Source organism: Crocodylus siamensis, chromosome 14, assembly GCF_052110815.1.
Source record: "Crocodylus siamensis isolate JL-2025a chromosome 14, ASM5211081v1, whole genome shotgun sequence".
Classification (NCBI taxonomy): Eukaryota; Metazoa; Chordata; order Crocodylia; family Crocodylidae; genus Crocodylus; species Crocodylus siamensis.
The window spans coordinates 19,825,068-19,844,993 of NC_143408.1; the positions used below are offsets into that span (position 1 = coordinate 19,825,068).

At 48.3% G+C, this 19,926-nt stretch overlaps 1 protein-coding gene across 5 annotated transcripts in view; it reads left to right on the plus strand.

The window, feature by feature from the left end:
• The first annotated feature begins 12,907 nt into the window (after positions 1-12,907).
• The window catches only part of NTM (neurotrimin), a 623,570-nt gene continuing 616,551 nt past the window's right edge, over positions 12,908-19,926 (plus strand). For all 5 annotated transcript variants that reach the window (XR_016439146.1, XM_090027298.1, XM_090027300.1 and 2 more), the window contains exon 1: positions 12,908-13,146. Coding sequence is in view for 4 of the 5 variants with exons in the window: in XM_090027298.1 (XP_089883424.1) it covers positions 13,065-13,146 (82 nt within the window). In the remaining variant the exon portion in view is untranslated. The remainder of the gene's footprint in view (positions 13,147-19,926) is intronic.

The following is a 19,926-nucleotide window of genomic DNA, read 5'->3' on the forward strand; positions in this document are numbered from 1 at the left end:
TGGAAGAACTTGGCTCCCAGGAGAGCTCTCGCCAGGGTGATTATAGCTAGCTTTTCTGGAAAAGCTCAGTCCCCAATCTCTGAGCAAAAGGTCAGTACCCAATCAAATTTGCCATGGTACAAAAGTAGCTTAAGGAAATGTCTGCCCCCATGTTCTCCAAAGCTCATGCTCAGCGTTCAAGTGCCAGTGGGATCAGGAAGCTGCAGTTCACATGAACGTCTGTGTTGGTACCAGGACCAGCCAAGTGTGTGTGGGTTGGGGGTTGTGTTAGCCCAGGGGTGGGCAAAATGTGGCCTGTGGGCTGGACGTGACCCACCAGGCCATTCTGTCCGGTGTTTGGGGCCCCTAAAAAGAAAATTAATATTTATCTGCCCTTGGCTGCCTGTTGTGCAGCCCTCAATGGCTTGCCAAAGCTCAGGAAGCGGGCCCTTCACCCAAGATACGTGCACGCCCCTGTGTTAGTCTGTTCTGGAAATGAATCAACTTGTATGTGAAGGCCTGGATCTGGATCCAGATTCAAAATTGCCACCCCCATTCTCCTTCAAGGTGTCCAGATTTGTGGTAAGGCTTAATAGAGGGGCACGCCTCTAGTAGCAAATGAACTGTGAATGGTGCTGGATGCAGACTGGACTTGTCTAAACACCCAGCAGTTTGTGTCTGACTGCTGGGCTGGAAACCTCCAAGCTTCAGGCTGCCTCAGCCATGCAAGCAGCTCCCAGGACTTATCTGAGCGTTTATCAGCTGCAGCTTGACATAGAGGTTTTCAGCCAGACAGGTTTGCCCAGCCACAGTGCGTACCCTGGGGCTTCGTGTCTCCTGCATCTCTGCGGCACGAGGAGCTATCGCAGCCGCTTCGTCGTGGTGCCTGAACGCGCCCTTCCATCACGCAGCACCTGGAGAGCGGCTGCTGCCTTCGATTCCTACCCACAGCACAGCACAGCGCGGGCTCAGCGGCGGCAAGGATGACTTGGCAGTGATGTATTTACTGCAATTACCAGCCCTCTTCCCAAAGGAGGAAAAGGAGATGAATAATATGTTTTGAAGGTGTCATGGAGTGAAGGCAAGAGATGAGCTCAAGCCTGAACTTATGAATAACTTATAGGCTTCCTTCCTTCACACACTCACTCCATCTGGGCTTATGTTTCTTATCTGTAGGAGGGGTAATTAAAGGTGCAAAAGACAACATTCATGCCCAGCTTTTCTGAGTGCCGGTGTGCACAGTGCATACAGTCACGTGGACATGTGCATGCCTTGGTGTGCATCTTTGCGTGTAGTCTGCGAGTTGGGGATGCATGCATGTCGGCATGTAGCCAGCTGTCTACCTAAGGTCTTTCACCATCTTACCTGAGCATGTCACCGGCTTCTGTGCTTTTATCCTCGCATCACCCTTGGGGGGATATGACAGCGCTAGTGTCCCCCATTACACAGATGGGGAACTAATGGCCGGAGAGATTGAGCTGTCTGACATCACAGAAGAAATCTAGCAGAACAGGGAATTAAAGCCAAGCGAAGGCTTAATGAGCTATTGGTTGGGTCATTTTTCTTGTCATTTGTGTGCATGCGTGTATGCGTTCCTGTGGGTAGGGAAGAGCGCGTATACTCCTGTGGGAGTGGGTCATGGCAGCGAGAGGCTTCTGGCTGCCATGTTACTGTGTGCAGCCAGGCCAGCCCTCCTGTAGAGCTGACATAATTTTTCAGCAATTGCTTATTCAGATTGATCATTCCTGACTCATTGGGAATTCAGACCAAACAGTTGTGACACTTTTGAAATGTAAATCGCATTGTTTCATTAGCAGCCTTTGTTTCCAAATTTACCTATGCTTAATTTAAAAAACAAACATAAAACCCAGTGAACTAAAGCACCAAACACCAAAGATGACATTTTGACTGCAACAGTTTGTTTTTATTATGTGTATTTTGCTTTGGCCGGAGGACTGACCTTGGCCCTTCTAGGTTGTGAAGAGAATGGTTGGCCGTAGGTGTGCGTGTGCATCTATGTGTGCGAGGCCCATGTTGGATATGTATGTGTGTGAACATTTGCCATGCATGTTGATGAGGGGGCTGTTCCTGCAGTTAAACAGCCATTTGGTTTCCTGATAAATTGTTTTGGCTGACCTACAAGTTCAGCTCCTAAATGTGGGGAGTATGTTTTATAGAGGATATACAGGTAGGAGGGTGTGTGTATACAATATATACTTGTTGATGAGCTGACTCATTTTTATGTGCCCTTATTGTCGGGGAAAGAAAACAAGTGACTCAGAGGGAGAGAGGCTGCATCCTGTTGCAAGAGCTTGTCAGAGGGTAGGAAAAGGGGAGTAGTAGACTATCTACTTCCAAATACCAGTGGGATCAGAAAGCTGGAGCTTACATCTCTGTGCTAGTACCAAGACCAGAAAGATCTGGCTAGACAAAGCCTTGGCTGGGATGATCTAGTTGGGGATGATCCTGCTTTGAGCAGGGGGTTGGACTAGAAGTGACCTCCTGGGGTACCTTCAACCCTCATTTTCTGTGATTCTATGATGTCCTGTGTGCAAAGTAGCTTACAGTAGGTCAGCTGCCCCCAGAAACTGCTTTGGGATTTTGACATGCATCTCTTGGCCTATGAAAAAGCATCTTTATAGGGATGCTGAGGAGTCATTTGCCTGGCATGGGCATACAGCCTGTGAGGGATCGCATGATCTCAATCAGGTGAAGTTTACACAGTGCAAATTTGGAGTTACTCCATTAACACTAATGACATTACAGCCAAGAAGTTGGAAGTTGAGTTTGCCCCTCAGGGTTGCATATGTAAGGGCAGAAGAGCCAGAGTCAAAAGAAAACTCCCAGTTCCCATTTTTTTTGGTGTGTGAGAGGATCTGTTTCTCAGTAAGAAAAACCAGGTGCTTAATCCCTGCAAAAATCTTGCCGCATGGCATGTATCCCTGATGTATGCTGGGCTGGCCACTCTGACCCCGCCAGTGCACCATCCCACCACATGGTTGCATCCCCATGTGCACTCTTGAATGCTGGCCTTATTCCATTTCTCATATGGCTCGGCAAACCATGCAGCTCCTCTGTCTTGGGGGAGACTCCACCAGGTAGAAACTTGCTTCCAAATGAAAACAGGTAGTTTTGAAATTTTCCATGAAAGAAAATGTTTTAAAGGGTCTGTTTTCAGTTCATTTGACATGTTCTGTTTTGATGCAACTGAAATACGTCCTTCCTGTTGTGATTGTACAAGAAGCTTAGCAACAAAGCTACTCCAGCTCCATTCTAGTAAAACGAGTCTCAGCTTTGCTGAACGGCTTCACTGAGGTTCTTTCATTTAAAAAAAAAAATCAAAACAAAGGGGTTTGTTTTTAAAAAATAAATAAATAAAAATGGGCATTTTTCTACTGAGTATTTTGATGCCAGCAAGCTTGTTTATTCCCTGGGGAGCACTTCCCTGTGGAAAATTTTGGACCAGCTTTGATTTTGTGTGTACCAGTTCCTTAGCCTGGCAGAGGGCTCCAGAGATTGGGGAATGAGGCCTGGGATTTGGCCCTTGTTATACTGATCCGTAACAACAGCACAATATGTGAGCGAGCACTCCCTGCCCTACCATCTCCATCACCCACTCATCCTCCCCTTCTCTTTCTCTCTCCCTTCCAGCAGCTGGCACCTCAATAGGACTTCATGCAAAGTAGGAGGCAGCTGCCTGAATGTAACTTGTCCTTGAAATGGAGCAAACCATTGCACAATGCATACGCATGCAATCCAAGAGTAACAGCAGGGCAGGGGTTGCGTCTGTGCTGGAAGCCAGGCAGCAACCACAGGGTTGCTCAAGGATGTCTTGGTTTGGTTCCTGACTGTCAGTGATTCTGTGCATGCCCTTGGTCAGGTGCGGTAACCCTCAGTGCAAACTGGAGATACCCTTATCTTTTCCCACCCTGGTTTGTCTGTTTAGGCCTGCGGCGCGCAGTCGGTCTGGCCCCATGGGCTGCATGAATGGCACCAGGCCCGCTTGGGGGTTGGATCTAGGCATGGGGTCAACAGGCTGGATGGTGAGTGCTGATGGTTTAGGTTAGCAGCTCTTCAAGGAAGGAGTGTCCTTTTATAATGTTTACTTCCGGCACATACTTGATCTTGGTTAGACCTATTGGTGCTACTGTAGCACACTGTGGTTATGCATGAATATGCACAAAGATGGTCAAACATTTTCCAGCAGATTGCTTTTCCATCAGAAAATTGCTGTTTACTTTAAGTGCAAACTTTCCTAAGAATGTGTTGGTTGCAATTAAACTTGCTTCAGTTTAAAAAAAAAAAAAAAAAAACTACGCAAAACTTTTGGGTCTGGTCGTTATGATTCTCATTGGTACAAAACTCTTAGCTCTTTCTCTGTTTCAGTTTTGCTTTTTTTTTTTCCTCCATTTTGAATTTTTTTATATTGAAAGGTTTGAAGCCCATGGCACATTCCGATTTGGAGAAAATAATCTCAAAACCATGCAGTTTCTTGCAAAGCAGCTCTACTCACGCATACGTGCATCTCACTATTTATCCCTTGTACGTACATGTATTTGTAATGAACTCCATCTCCCCCGTGTCCTCCTATCTCTAGGATGCAGCCCTATTATCGGAGTGCTCATATCAATACGAGACACAGATATGTCTGAGTGTAACGGCTATTAGGCATTTATTGCAAAGCGTTCTGTTGAACATCACCTGCTGTTCAACATGAAAAAGTTGATGTTCCACAAAGCCGCAAGCCAAAGGCTCCGTAAGAGCTGTCCCGGTGTATCAGGTAAACATACGTGCTTAGAACAAGTACTGTGTGAATTAATAATGCATAGCACAAAGCTGTAGGAAGAGCAGCTACTTTATGTGGCTATGTTATTAGCTTTTCCTTCAACAAATACATGGGGACATCCTGTTTTTAGGGCTTGTTATGCATGCAGTAAATTGGACCCATCCAATCGACTATTTCAAGCCGCTGTAGCCTATGGTGGTTGACTGTGCAACCAGAGTTGAATCCAAAGGTATTGGGAAGGCTAATATGAATTACAAGCTGGCATCTTGACTAAGTGAGTGGAACTAAAATGTTATGGGAATAGCACGAAATAACCAGGAGGTAAGACAACAAACAATGTTTAGCTCTTATGTAGTACTCTTCATCCAAGGATCTCAAAGCAACTTAAAAAGGAGTGTCATGTCCGTGTTACAAATGGGGAAACTGAGGCCCTCTAGCAGACATTTATGGTGCAATAAAATGTTAAACTATCCAAAGACATATTCCACATATAATGTAGAATATCTTTGTGGCTGTTTGAAATTGAGCGTGTGGCTTGTCCCACCTGGGGCTGCCCCATCCTTATGCTAACAATCAGCCAATTGTTGGCATGGATCTGGGACCCCCCAGTTTTGATGCCAACAGTGAGGTGCTGGACACATGGGTTTCCAAGGGGTGCCTGGAATCTAATGAGGTTGAGGATCATTGACCTAGCCCTGCACCACTGTGCCTCTACACACACAACTTGGGCCTCTAGCATGTGTCTTCCTTTTTTTTTTTTTTTTTTTCCATGTTCTTCCCACCCCGTATAGAGATATTTTATGGGTTACTTACATTCTGACCCCTCACATGTTCTGTCACTGCTTCAGTCTGGCTTCCCTGTATGTATTATCAATATGTGAAGGTTTCCTAGATTAAATCTGTTGCACAGCCACAGCTCTAGCTTGCTCGCTCGCTCTCTCTCTGTGGGATCTATAGATTGAGTTGGCCAGCATTATTATTATTTTTCTGACAAAAGAGTTTGCCGTTAGAAAATGCTGATTTGTCAAAACCCAAAGGCTCTACAGGACTCTGCCTTTCAGGGCAGTGCCATCGGGAAGGTGTCTTGGGTCCAAAATGTAATTTCAGAGAGGGAGGGGATTGGGGGAGCTCTCAGTACAGGAGCTTGCCTGGTGGGCAGGTCACGTACTGGGGCCGTGGAAATCCCAGGTTCGAGTCCGGGTTTCAGGTGTGAGCCTTGAAGCAGAGTTTATACAGGAGTAGGTGGGCTGGTTGCTGCAGTGCCTGGTACTACACTGGGGAATACGTTGGATCCTAATTTTGCCAGATCGTTGCATCGGTTTACAACATCATTTGTGTTTTAGGTCAATAGCAGGACTCCCACCAACCTGCTGCACACCTCAGACAGTTCCTAAGATAATAGCAGCACTGTCCAATGCCAACCCCCATCAGCAGCTCCCATTTGATGAAGCTTGGAGCTGGAGCAGGCACCTGTGAAAAAGATCCTAATGGTGCTATTTAAATACTGATTGGGAGCCTATATCAGCCAGGGGTCATGAAATCTGTGTTCCATGTCAGTGGCTTGGATTCTGGTGCTGGCTGAAGGCAAAGCACGAGGTAAGAGATATTAGCTAAGGACTATCCACTGCTGTGCTGGTCTGCACAGCATCCTGTGCATTAAGCATTGTTGCTACCTCCAGTATCTGTCTCTGTTTCCAGCCATTTCCCCTCCCACCCCTTCCTGAAGCATACACAGGCTCTACTCAGAGCATAAAATAGGGGATATGCCTTGTCTGCTTCGCTTCGTTCTTTCTGCTCCTCCCAAGACCTGCCATCCAAATCCTCTTTCATGCTCTGTCCGGCTCCCAGTGTTTTTTGGTGGTTTTTTGAGCTGTGTTTTTCTTTTTCTTTTTTTTTTTTTTTTAATTGATTTGTGTAGTTCAAAGGCTGCAAGAAGAGGAAATTTTAACTGTTTGCTTTGTTCTCTGGATAAAGCTCAAGTGAGGTGGGCAGCCTCTGGAGGCTGAGTCGCGGGGTTGGAGGTGGCTAAAATGCCTCCAGACCATGGTGTGCCCGGTGTCTACTGTGTGCAGTCTAAGCTCCCTCAGCATTTAACTCTAAAGCCACTTTGAGATGTGCTGATCCTGTTCCTGAGGGATTCACTGGGAATGGAGGAACTGAATGCCAGGTTGCAGCCCTCACAGCCCAGCCAGCCAAGTCTCAGCTTTCAGCTCCACAGAAGTGCTGGATGGGGCATGCTGTATCCCTTGTTCTTGCTTCCCCTCCCCCTGTGCACCTACACAGCAGTGTCCACCTCCCGATGACTGTACAGACCCCTGCAGAGCTGTCGCAGACCCCTGATGTGGTATTTCCTTGCACGTCAGGTTTAGCTTCACTTGGATTCTGCTGGGCTGTGTCTGGGACTCAGTGACGGCAGTGAGGACTAAGAGCAGTCCATAGCGCAGGGTGGTGGGGTTAGCAGTTTGCAGGATCAGTTCCCCAAACCCTCTGCATTAGCCCAGGCCTGCCCCAGGATCATGCTGTGAATAGGCTGCAGGGTTGAGTCAGGTAAAAACAAATGCCTGGTTGGTTAATCACCATCACACAGACTGAATGTGCCTCCCATGTGCTTTCTGGGTCATCCAGTCGATGGGCTGAGTACCAGTTGAGCCACAGAGACTTCCTGCTCTCATAGTGACAAGGGGTCTGTCCAGGGCAAGGGTGAGGCATGCCAGCAGGGCACTACAAGTCCTCTACTTGGGGGACCTTAGACTCCATCACTTTTCAGCAGTTCTGAATGGATTTAAACCATGAATAACACCTGCCCATTTCTACCCTGCTATCAGCACAATGTGAGCTCAGTCTATGAGCTCTGATGTGTCCTTCTAGGATGCAAGAGAGGAGAGGCTTTGCAGGGCAAGCTAAGAATCAAGGCTATAGCTCTCAGGGGCGGGGAGGGGGGGGGGCGTTATGTAGCCAGGGAATTCAGGTATGAGGGTGGCTGGCAAAAGTTGCAGGGCTGGACTCTGTTCAGAGGAAGACATGTTATGGAAAAAATGGAAAATGAAATGAAAATGGGTTGGTTTCGGCAGCCCTCATTGGAAAAGCAGTACAAAAATGAGCTCATGTTAACAGCTCGCAGGCCAGTTAGCCTGTTGAAAAGCTGTAGTTGATGTGCAGCAGCGGGAAGCCCAGTCTCACCATCCAGACAGACTTGGAGAGAAACTGGAGCCAGTGAGATAGCTAGCGTCTACATGTGTACAGATGCCACCAGTATGATGGCTCCAGGAGGGCTTCTCCCAATCTTTCCGCTCATGGGCTCTCCTGGGCATCTGGAGGACTCGTGCATTTATAATCCCTCTTGGCCAGTCTGATACAGCTGTGACTTCAGCTCTGGCAGGAGTCTGGGAGTCGCACTTCCGTTAGCAGGTGAAAAGGAGCTTTTGGTCTCCGAGCATGGATGCCCTCTCTTTCCAACCCTCATGTACAGGGTGTCTTTTCTTTGCTTTAGCTTAGCACTCAAAACGCCTACTGCCAGGTGCTTCATCATCCTATTCATGCTAGTGCCAAGTTCTGGTAGTGGCTGCCAATGCAGGATGGCAATACTTCGGGCCCAAGGGTGACTGCACCAGACACAGGACGGGAGAGAATCAAGCCCTGATGTGTTATATGAGGTAGCGTGCCCTGAATGCCAGTTCATTCCTACAGTGTGGCTGTGCTGGAGGTTTTGTAGGGCAGCACAACGCTTTCCAGGAAGAGCGTGTTGCCTATTAGTTATTTTATAAATCAAAGTTTGATAGACCACTCCAGCACAGCTCAATTAGTTTATTGATTAGGACCATAAAAGACCATAACCAATCAGCAACATAAGCATATGTAACTAGCCTTGGTCTGTCATGGTGCAGCAGCCCATTGTCATGGAGCAAATTCAGCATATAACGTCCCATAACTCTCTTTCACAGCTTGCTGCTTTACAACATATATTCCAGTGGAATTGGCCTCATCACATCTCAAAAAGAGGAGGTTCTCAACAAGATACAGCACTAGACGTGCAACTCATTTCTACCAGTAACTGGCACTTTAAAGGTGGAAACGATGTAAAGAAAGTAACCAGGCTATTCTTAACAAAGGTAATAAGATCAGAGTCCATACTAATTTTAACCTCAGCCTCAAGATCCTTAACATAATTAACAAAGCGTTGTGGGAGCTTGGCTGACTCTAAGGGAACAGGATGAAGAAGCCTTTCCCTAATAAGCACACAACCTTGGTAGTATAGCATCAACACGTGAATGCTTCAAAACGTACGGGTTTTGTGTCTTGTTTCAGTTTTGCCAAACAGATCCAACTTCATCCAAAGCCCGTGAACAACCTTTTCCTATTTTTCTTTCTTCTTCCCACCCCCCACCACCCTCCTTTTGCTTTCTTGCACTTACTGGGTTGGAGTAAAACTGGAAACTGTTCTTTTCCTTTGCATCACAAACTCACTACGAGCATAAATAACTATGAAATGTCTGGCACCACGAGACAACCTAGAACCCAAGTGCAAGTCTCGTCAGCAAATTTACTGGCAAAAAGAATACTATTGGGTTGGTTTCGGCAGCCCTCATCGGAAAAGCAGTACAAAAATGAGCTCATGTTAACAGCTCGCAGGCCAGTTCCTTAGCTGGAGCAGACTGGCACAGATTCATAGGACTTCAATAGCGCTGTGGTGCACCAGCGGAGGAACCGGCCCTGTCTACCTCTGTCTCCTCACTTGGCATTCAAGTCATAGCTGTTTCTGTTTACTGACCAAAACACGAGGTTGCTATTGTCAGCGCTGCCAATAGAGCTTCAGAAGAGTGAGCCGCGGTCTGTTGTTTCTCACTTTCTCAGCAGAATTGCTGGCTCCAATCTGATTCGAAGGATCTTCCCGGGTGGTGGGAATAAAAGAGGGGGGTGGGGAAGAGAGAAGCACAGCTGGATTTTTGGAGAGTTTGCAGCCAAATCTCCTTTTGAATTGCAAAGTGAACAGCTCGGATCTAGGAGTCTCTGAGGGAGGATAAGTGTGACTCCAAGATGTCATTTTTGGTGGAGGTTTTTTATTTTTTTGGGGCTTCATTTTTCTGACTAGTGTCGTTTAAGAACCTGTGAGTCACCCCATGTAATAAAACAACAAGACCTCCTTGCCACTGATGAAAATGCTGAGTGTTGCATGAGATATTTAATTGTGTTGCAGGGACATGTGGCAGCTTCAGTTGCAAGCCAGGGCCCCCTTGCTCCGGATGCCATGCAAGTACAGAACGAGAACAGCCCCTGAATCCTGTACAACCAGAGCTTGCACATCTAATAGTAGCAAAAGGACCCTTTTAAGAGAAGATTTCTCTGCCTTGTTTGGTGATGGCTTGATACCATGACAAACTGGATCCAACTGGCATGGCCTGGTGGGACCAATCACTGGGTTGGCAATCAGGACCTGGGCATTATTCACAGCTGGGCAAGATCTGGGCCAACAGCTTTAACCCTGTTTTCCCCTTTGCCCCACTTTCTTCTGTCTCTTTGGATGGTAAGCCTTCCACGGCAGGAATGTCTCTTGCCATGCATAGATGCGCAGCTCAAGGAAACCCCCGTCTTGGTTGATGACAGAGCTTTAGCTGCCACCATAATGCAAATAAATCCAGAGTCACTCTATTTGCTTCAGTTGAGTCTGTCAGGCCCTCATCCCTGTAGGAGCGGAGCACCTCTGGATTTACTTTCATGTAAATTTAAGCTAGGTTCTGGCATCTTTAAGGCCAGCTGAAACCAAAAAGCAGCCTGGAGTTGTAGTTGTCACCTGTGGGCTGGGAGTTGCTGGGCATGTGGCAGGGTGTGTGAGATCTCCCACTGTCCTGAGGCACAGCCGGCTAATGACAAACGTGACGTCCTTAGGGTTAGTTCTGCATAGGTCTCTGTATTTGTGTTTTAATGCTTGTAGAGTTGACACAGACATGTTTTTGTGGCCCCAGAGAAGAACCTGTATTACTTGTGCTTCCCAGAAGGCTCCTTAGCTCTGCTTGGGTTTGGATGTGTTTAAGGGATACAGTGGCCTGATGCGGTGCCAGTGTTTCTGAGTGGGAGCAGAGCATCTGCCTCAGATTTGAGTGCAGAGAGGGGAATTTACTATGGTTATCTATAAGCACCAAGAATGTGCTCAGACCTCCACAGCGCATGCATGGCGCAGACTGTGCACGGGAGCCTGAAGTCTGCGAGCTTGTCTACGGGGGTGGGGGGGAGTTGACTGGCATTGCTAGAGGAAATGCTCTATATAAGCATGTACATACACATAGGAAGCTCTTCCAGTTGGGCTATGCTGGTTGTTTGCCATGTAGCCAAGGTGGAAGGTGTGCACAGCTCCCTGGGAAACCCAGAGCAAGGCATGGCTTGGAACGGTTATTCCTTCCTTCTATTTATATGGCTCTTTTTCACCATTGTATATCCAAGATCAGTGAATTAATCCTCACGGCATCCTTATTTGGTAGGTGATAATCCCTGTTTTACAGGCAGGGAAACTGAAGCATGGAGATGTTAATATGGACAAGAGATGGAGCGACCTGAGGAAAGCCGGTTTGTCTCTGAAAGCTTGTCTAACATCTCTCCGAACAACACCATTGGCTCAATAAAAGTCATGTCCCCCCAAAATCCTTGGGCAGGGGAGTCTACAAAATGAACCCTGGCTACCTGGATCTAAGGCCCATGCCCTAAGCAAATCATTGTCCTTCTCCCTCTATGTGTTCACTCTCCCTTGGTTGCCTCTTGTGTAATGGGGTGGAGAATATATTCTCTGGCATGGGTCGCTGAGCATGTGCATCGAGGCAGGAGGGGGCCTTGTGGAAGGGCATGGAAGGACAGAGGCTGAGGAGTTTGGCACATAGGGATGGAGCAAAGTTAGAGAGCCTGTAAAGCTATCGGGGAATGACCAGGCTGGCGTGGTGGTGAGCAACCTGGCAGAGTACAGGGCAAAGATGATTAAGAATAGCTAATGAGGGCAAGTAGGAGTCAGAAGGAGTATTCAAGGAGGGAAGCGACTTCAGGGAGGGAAGCTCAGGAGCATCCTGTTTTTTCTTGGGTCTGGTGAAACAGGAGCCCTTGTGACTAACTTCATAGTACCACTGGCACTGCCTGGCACCCTTACTGGGAAGCCTCTGCAGGCCAGATGTCAAACAGGGCAGGGAGATGGTTGCAGGGCAGGGGTGGGCAAAATGCAGCCCGCCAGGCCGTTCTATCTGGCTCGTGAGATCCCCAAAACATTTAGAAAATTAATACTTATCTGCCCCTGGCCACCTGTCATGCAGCCCGCAATAGCTTGCCAAAACTCAGTAACAGGTCCTCCGCCTAAAATAATTGCCTGTGCCTGTTCCAGGTATGGCTCAGATGCACAGCCAGGACAGCACGGGTGAGAACTAGGGTGGCCAAACGGAGAAACGTGGGTTGTTGTTATAGCAGCCTGTAGAGGTGCTAACTGAGACTGGGGGGCTGTGGTGCTTGGGGCTTGAACCTGCATCTTCTGAGGGATGATCCCTGCCAGCTGAGCCTGGCTGAACTCAATTAGAAAACCTGGGTGATGCATGTAACTGTTACTCGGGACAGCTCACGAGCCTACGTGCTTCCCAAAGAGGGTCGCTGCCCTGCACCAAAGAATGTCTGGCGCGTGGAAAAGTCTTGGGTGGTGCTTGCAATACCTCCTGAGGGTGGAAAATAAGTGCCGATGAATTAAATTTGACAGGTGTTTGAAAGTTTCACTGAGCGTGAAAATATCCCTTTAACGTTCCTGATGATCTGATACAGGCACTGCCGCTTTTCCACAGGGTGTGTGTGTGCGTGGGGAGGAGTAGGGGGTAGTTAGGGGACTTCCATTCAGGGCTCCAGCCATGGAAATTGGCCATTTAAAGACTCCAAGTCCTATTGAAGGGAGCCAGCGCAATGCTTGTCATTTCATCTCTGTATGCACACGTCTCTTTAATCAGCTAGCCTGATTTGCTCAGTAAATGATTCCTCTGCGTGTGTGTGTGTGTGTATGTGTGTGTGTGTGTGTGTGTGGGGGGGGGGTGCTCTGTCAATCCTGGGATTAGAACCAATGACTGCACAGCGTAGGAGGGCTGTCCACGTCCAGATTGTAGAATGTGTCTCGGTGCCAGAGTATGAGTGGAGATAATTACTGAGAAGTCACTCTCGCGCTCCCTCGGCTTTTGCTCGGTGTCCTTCAGTGAAAGGCTGGATTTAAACGTCTCCCTGTGAGCTTGAGAGCAGCAAGAACGGCTGGGCAAGGGAAGGAAGGAGAGCGGGGGGAAACCAATAATAACCCACGATGAACACAGCCCAGGCAAAAATGCACAGTTCTATCTCTTGGGCAATCTTGGCTGGGATGGCTGCTCTATTCCTCTTCCAAGGTAGGGCTGCGATTTGCTCTGCAGTGACTGGGGCTTCGGCGTGCGATGTGCTGTGATATTATGTTTGGACTCCTGAAGTCTGGCTTTGCTGTGTGCTTTGTACAGGTGGGAGGAAGAGGAGGAGGAGAGAGTATATAAACCAGAAAGCTCGGTTGTATGCTGCTTTTGATTCTATAATACTACTGATCTGACTCTGCTGCTATAGAGATGTGAGAGTGTGTGTGTGTGTGTGTGCACGCATCTATAAGTAGCTAGATAGATGCACAGGGTGTGGGGATATGTGCATGTGTATCTATATGTGAATTATTTGGGTCTCTCTATAGAGACATGCACAGTGTGTGTGCATTTGTGTGCACGTGTGTGTACACACACACACACACTAATATAGCATGATGCCAATATTCTTTGCATCACAAAAAGAGAAAATGGTGAAATAAACTTCAAGGGACGATTCCCAAACTTCCCAGATACTAAAAACAGGCATAAAAGGGGAAGAGCGACACACTGGAACAGAAAGGTCAAAAGGATCCCCTCCGGTAGTAGCTCTCCTGCAAGGTTTTGGCTGGCAGCTCCAATCACCTTCGATGGATGAGACAATTTGCTGCGGCTGTGGACAGCTGTTTAGCGGGGAGGGGTCAGCGCAGGGGAGAGTGAATAGTTTAATCGGGGAGCAGGGCGCGGGAGATGGTCTAGGAGTTAAGAGGCTATCAATGCGTTGAGTCCTGGTTGCAAAGTTCTCTGGGGATTCCTCTATTTGGCAGCCACGCTGCAGTCTGGAGAGAAGCGCACAGCCCCTGCTTGCTGCTGGCACCGCGCGCGGAGCAGAGCTGGCATTCTCCGGCTGTCAGGCTTTAAGAAGCGCCTCTCCGCTTTGACATCGCTAAGATGTGTTAATGCTGATTATGTTCCATTATTAATCATGGCCAGCCCCCATGGCAGCACGCTTCAGCTCCCCACTTCCCCTGCCCCCCTGGTTACTTTAGAAGATGTATCTGAAGATGCCCTGGTAACTTCCCCCCGACCCCATCTCTACTCTGGAGTGGGTTCGGTGGTACTTTGTGCTTGCATAACTGGGATGGGAGAAGCCAGCAGTAAACATCCGTCATCTTGGGCAGCTCAACTTTATTCTGTGAGAGCGGGTGCATCCCACGGGTTGTGGGTAGGTGGGGGGAAGCTGGAAAATCACAGAATGGACCTTGGTGGCTCTGGGGTGGCTCTTGTGCTCCCTTTCACTGGCAAGGTCACTCCGTGCATTTGATTAAATACTTTGCTAGTAAGCCTCTCTGACCTCCCGCCGAGGTGAGCTGAGTTGATGAAGTCTTAATGCAGTCTTCCTTTGGGTTCAAATAGTCCCCTTTGGGCTCAGGCAGGCAGGTGGTGGGGATGAATGCCAGGCAGGGCAACATTTGGAGGGGCTTTTTTGTGATTGTCTGGGTGCTGGGGGGGCATGGGCCAATGCTGAGGTGGTTTGTGTGTTGTTAAAGGCAGCTTTGGGGTGAATTTTTGGGGAGGAATAAAGAAAAGGGCCCATGTATTCCCAGCTGAGCGTGTCAGCTTGAGTTAGTTTCCTCGCAGCTATCTGCAGGGTGCTGCCCGAGGTCTCGTGGAGGGGGCTGCGTTCCTGGCATGGGATCAGCTCGCTGTGTTATGTAACAGTGAGGACGGCAGCCCTGCTGCTCCTCTATGCCCTGCCCCTACTGCCCGCTGGCTCCAGAGATGGGAGCACCAGTTGGTTAAAATGAATTTCCAGCCCTCCCCACTTCCGGCACAGCCTCGGGATTGGTCCCGATGCAGCATCTGAGACGGACGCCCCTTTCAGCGCTCGGGGTGCGAGTGGTTGCGGTCAGGTTTCGGCTGTGCCGACTCAGAGGGGTGAGTGCAGCATGTGTGGACACACCTGGGACTGCTTCTGTCTTGGTGCCTTGGCCATTGGTATAGGAGTGTGCGCCTTTCAGCATGGGTCTCTGTATGGGCTTAACATCCCAGGCAGACTGGTGGAACCCATACTGAATCCTAAATGTAGCTTATTCAGTGTACTGGTGCAGCCAGAACATCTCCATCTGTGGTGAATACACGGCCAGAGCTTAGGACTGACTGGTCCAAGTCCCACTTCAGTTCACATGGGCCTGGCTACAGAAAAGGCCTGTCCATGGTACCTAAACCTGCTCCAGCTGCGGTGTAGACATGCTTCTCAAGTCCAAGAGTCGGACCTCAGCTGCTGTCAGCCGTGCAGGTCCACCACTTGCATGGTGGATTTACACCCACTGAGGGTTTGCCCCAAGATGGAAGAAGATAAGCATGTTGTTGTCGTTTCTCCTTCCCCAAGATATGGTAAAACCAGAGCCGCCTGCAGTGTGGGACACTGAGAGCCATGCTCCTGACTTGGTGTGAACCAGCAGGCAGCATGTGATTTACATAAGAAATCAATGCAATGGCAAAGCCGAGGCACCCGTGTGTGTTTGAACCTCCTGGGGCAAATGGGTCCCTTGCAACAGGAGCCCATCAGGTCGAATAAAGCGACCCTGCCACTGGGCACCGTTCCCCTTGCCTGGCAGCTCTGAGAGCATGTGGCTGTGAGGCCGCATCTGTGGAGCTGCTGGGCCATGAGTTGCTCTCTGAACACGTTGAATCCCATCAGTAGCTCTCAGTGGGTCACGGCGGGGGGAGCTAGGCGCCCTGTCCCAGCGATGGCTGTCACTCGCTCTCTCACTGAACTCTGAAATCAGATATAAAAATAGCTGCCTGTAATCTGGGTGCTGGTTGGGCAAGGATTTAGCAGAGTTGAGAAGCATGTTATATATTTCTCTCATTTAAGGAGAGGGGGAAGCAAGGGGAGGAGACCTTAGCCTGGCCACAATCCCTCTGGGCCAAACCGTGCCCCTCCCAGGCAGGCTCAGGCTGCTCCACAGCCCCCCGCCCCTGCTCATTGATCCGCTGGGGTTACTTAGGATGCAGTTCACATGCTGAGGCATTTTTCTTTAAGCTTGCTCCTTTGGCCAGGGCTGCTGCTTTCCTGCCTGCTGCAAAGGTGGCTAGTGCCAGCAGCAGGTTGGTAACTCTCCCCTTGACCGTCCCTTGGAGCCCTTCCACTTCTCGCTCCTTGCTTCCAAGCCCGGTGTGTGTGTGTGAGAATTTCCTGGGAATCGGAGCTGATTAGTGGCGATGAGTAGGGGGAAGGGAGGTGATTAGCTCCCCAGGGCTCTGGCCTGCTCCACGAGCTGCGGTTGATTAGGAGGAGATTCTGATTTCCAAGGAGTCAGTGAAATGGAGAAAGAGCAGTCCCATAAGCAGGCACCTCCTGGGCTCCTGCCATCGACTCAGTCTCCAAAGGAGGCAGCTGCTCCCCTCCCCAGCCCTGCTAGCGAATGGATCATTTTGTCTCCTGAGGATTTGTCTCTCTTAATGCTTTCTGATCAGTTTTATTTGGCTTCTGCCTTTTGTTCTTTTTCCCGTGATCTCGTGTTCTGCTCCTAGAAATCCCTCTCCCTTGTCGGTGCGCGCAGGTGAGGGCTGGTGAAATTCTTAGCAGCAAAACCATGGGAGGATGCATTCACATCGCCCCTCAAAAGATCCCTTCCTAAGCACCAGGCAGAGTTCGCTCGGCTCTCCAGCACCAGCAGAGTCCCAAACCAGATCCGCTTGTGGCATGGGCCAGGGACGGTCTGAGACCCTGCATCCCGGAGGAGGGAAGTCACTGTGGGGGGCCCGCTTCTCGTCTGCTGCACCGAGGATCCATTCTGGGCTGAGTTCAGCCTTCCCGAGCCAGAGGAGCCGTCGGTGTATGACGTGGTTGCAAGAAGTAACTTAACTGGCGTTGCTGAGTCATTGCAAGGATCGTAGAAGTGGTGACGCCAAGTTCGGTAATGACCCAGAAAAAGTCCAAATGGCACTTCTGAGAGATCTAATTACTGTGCAGGATGACCTGGGCTGTAATTTTTCTACAGTTTTTTTTGGTTGGAAAATGCTAGTTAATTAAAACAGGAACTGCATACTGGTTTGAGGAATTTCCCAGCCTCTTTTTCTGGTCTTCTTTTGACATTAAAAAAAAAAAAAAAAAAAAACCCAGAGCCCCAGTTTTTAAACCCAAATTACTTTTCATCTAAGAAAGTGTTACTCTGCCAGAAAATCTAACATGTAAAAAATGTCACGTTGTCAAAATCAAAATGCAACATTTGGATTGACCCAGATGGCACTCTTTTCGGGTATTTGGTTCATGAAAGTGTTTGTGATTTTTGATGTGTCTTCCTAATTCAGGAGGGGGAAAGTTTGAGAGCACAACAACCTCACAGTGTCAGGAAACTGTTTGCCATCCAAATCTAGTTTCAAAGGCTGGATAGATTGAGAGATCTGTGCTGCCCTCTGCAGCAGCTTATCAATACTCCAGGTCATTCACCTAGTTACAGGGAGTCCTTGAATTAACAGCCAACCCCCTAGTAAAGAAACTGTTGTGTGAGCATGTCTGGAAGTAAAAAGCCTAGAGATGGTGTTGCTGTGAATCATAGGGTCGGGTAACTTAGGAGTAGTTGACAATCGGTTTGTATTTGTGAGAATGTACACAGATTGCAGCAGTTCTGCAAATTTGATTTTTCTTCAAATTTAGTCTTGAAAATTTATTGTTGCTCTGGTTGAAAAAGCTATCATCCAATCAGGGAGCAGAAAGGAGACCATGTGGCCTTTAGTGACCAATTGCACACCATGCATAATAATACTGCTCATTCTAGGGGAACTGTTTGCAGATGACCTATACACCATAAATTACTTGTCCAGACTATTTGCTAGCTACACACAGATGCATTGATTGATTTATGGGTGATTCACTAGCCAAAAAAAAAATGGTTAAGTTTGTAATAAGTATCTAATGAACTGGGTAAATCAGCATGTGGAGCAGATCCACAGAGAACAGCAGCCCGCAGCTGCCAGATATAGGCCAGATTTTCATGAAGAGCCAAGCCACATTAGGCATCTATGAAAATCTGGGGATTTGGAATAAGAGGTCCATGGTAGCGAAGGCTCAGAGGTGGATTTCTTTTTAAATAGTTTTTTTTTTTTTCCCCAAACAATATTTGTCTCCCAAAATTTAGTTTTGGGCCTTTCTAGACCACTGTCAATAGTTCAGCCACCTCCCAGCATAAGTCTAGCCCTCATTGTTATGTAGTGCCTATACATCTCTAAGTTAGCCTATAAGGTGTAAATCTGCTCTGCTTTCTATACGGTGCCTGCTACCTTGGCTAACCCACCAGAGACCTCCATAGTATAGAGCAAGAGTTGCTACAGCTAGAGAAATGGGGCCCAAAATCCTCACCTGGGTCACAAGAGGGTTGAGTCTTCTGTGGATTGGGCAGGGATGGGGGCCTGTCACCCTTGTTCACAGGGGGTAACACATGCATCACTTTTGGCAGAAAACCTGGTATGTGGCATTTTCAGGAGGGCTGGGTTTACAAGAGGAAGGGAGAGCTCCTCTGGCAGTTTGCTGAGAGTGATGACTGTACTGTTGAATGCATATAAAACAACAAAAAAATAAAATAAATTACAAGTATCGACTTTTCTGTGTGAATATCAAGATTTATTGTCTCTGGAGAAAAATATTAAACTTGGCTTCGCTTTGGTCAATATTTACCACTTAAGTCAATAAAACTTGATATTCACCCCAACAGCTGACCATAGCTGTTTAACAGATGATAACAGTAATAATCATATTAATATTTACAGGATTAGATAACCCAATTATATGCAGCACATAAAAGAAAAAGAGCACTGTCTTGCGTGGTCAGTGCCTGGATTTTTAGACTTGTCGAGCATCTGGCATTCTTGTTGCTTTCCAGAGGCACTGCATTTAGTTAGCACCTCGGAGTAAGCAACAAACGGGGTTAGTTGGCATCTGTGATAGATCCAGCAGAGAAAACGAGGACTAAATAGTCCTCTTGCCACAACAAGGGCACCTTTGGGACACGGCTGCATTGAGAAGCGGGATCTGGGCTCTAAGGAGCAGGCCCGGGTCTCAGAAGCTGTGAGTTTAGTTTGCTGCTCTACTAGACTCCAGGTATGAAACATCGTACCTGCACATCTCACTTCACTGCTCTGTTTTTCAGTTCCCCCATTTGTAATGATGGGATGGGTGAGAATACTGTTCCTTTGCAGCAGCAGTAAATTCGGTTGCGTGTATAGTATACGGTGCTGGTATGCTACAGTGATAGGGCTGGCTGGCAGGAAAGGTGTGTGCAAGAAGGCTGCCCTGGCTGTGCCGTTCTGCACTACTGTACCAATAAAGGAGGTTGGTTTGTGCAACCCGATGCTTTGGGTTCACTTTTAGTGTCTGTAGTCCCGTGATACCTACAGGTCCCAGTCCCCCCTTCCCTCCCCACATACCTATCCTAGGTATTTTTCAGGCAGAGAACAAAAAGCTGGTGCCTGTCCCAGAGGGCTTGTAGCCTTGAGCCATAGATGGACACAGGCAGAGAGCACAGGGGTGGGATGAGGGAATGGTGGGCAGTGAAACTGGTATGTCACCTGCCTAACTACCACCAAGCTTGATGGGGATGTGATGTGCATTTTGGCTGCTCTTCCCCGTCGATTTTTGGATGCAAGTTCTGTGCACTTGGGATCAAGACAGAAGTCAGACTGTGCCAGTGACTTTCGAACACACTTGCTTGTATGATGCAAATTTTTTTGCTGACAAAACCCTTTTTCTTTCTTAATCCCCCCGCCCCAAACCCCTCACCTGTGCATGGAGTCCAGAGACAGCCCCAAGACATTAACTGCACTAATGCTTTATCTCCAATC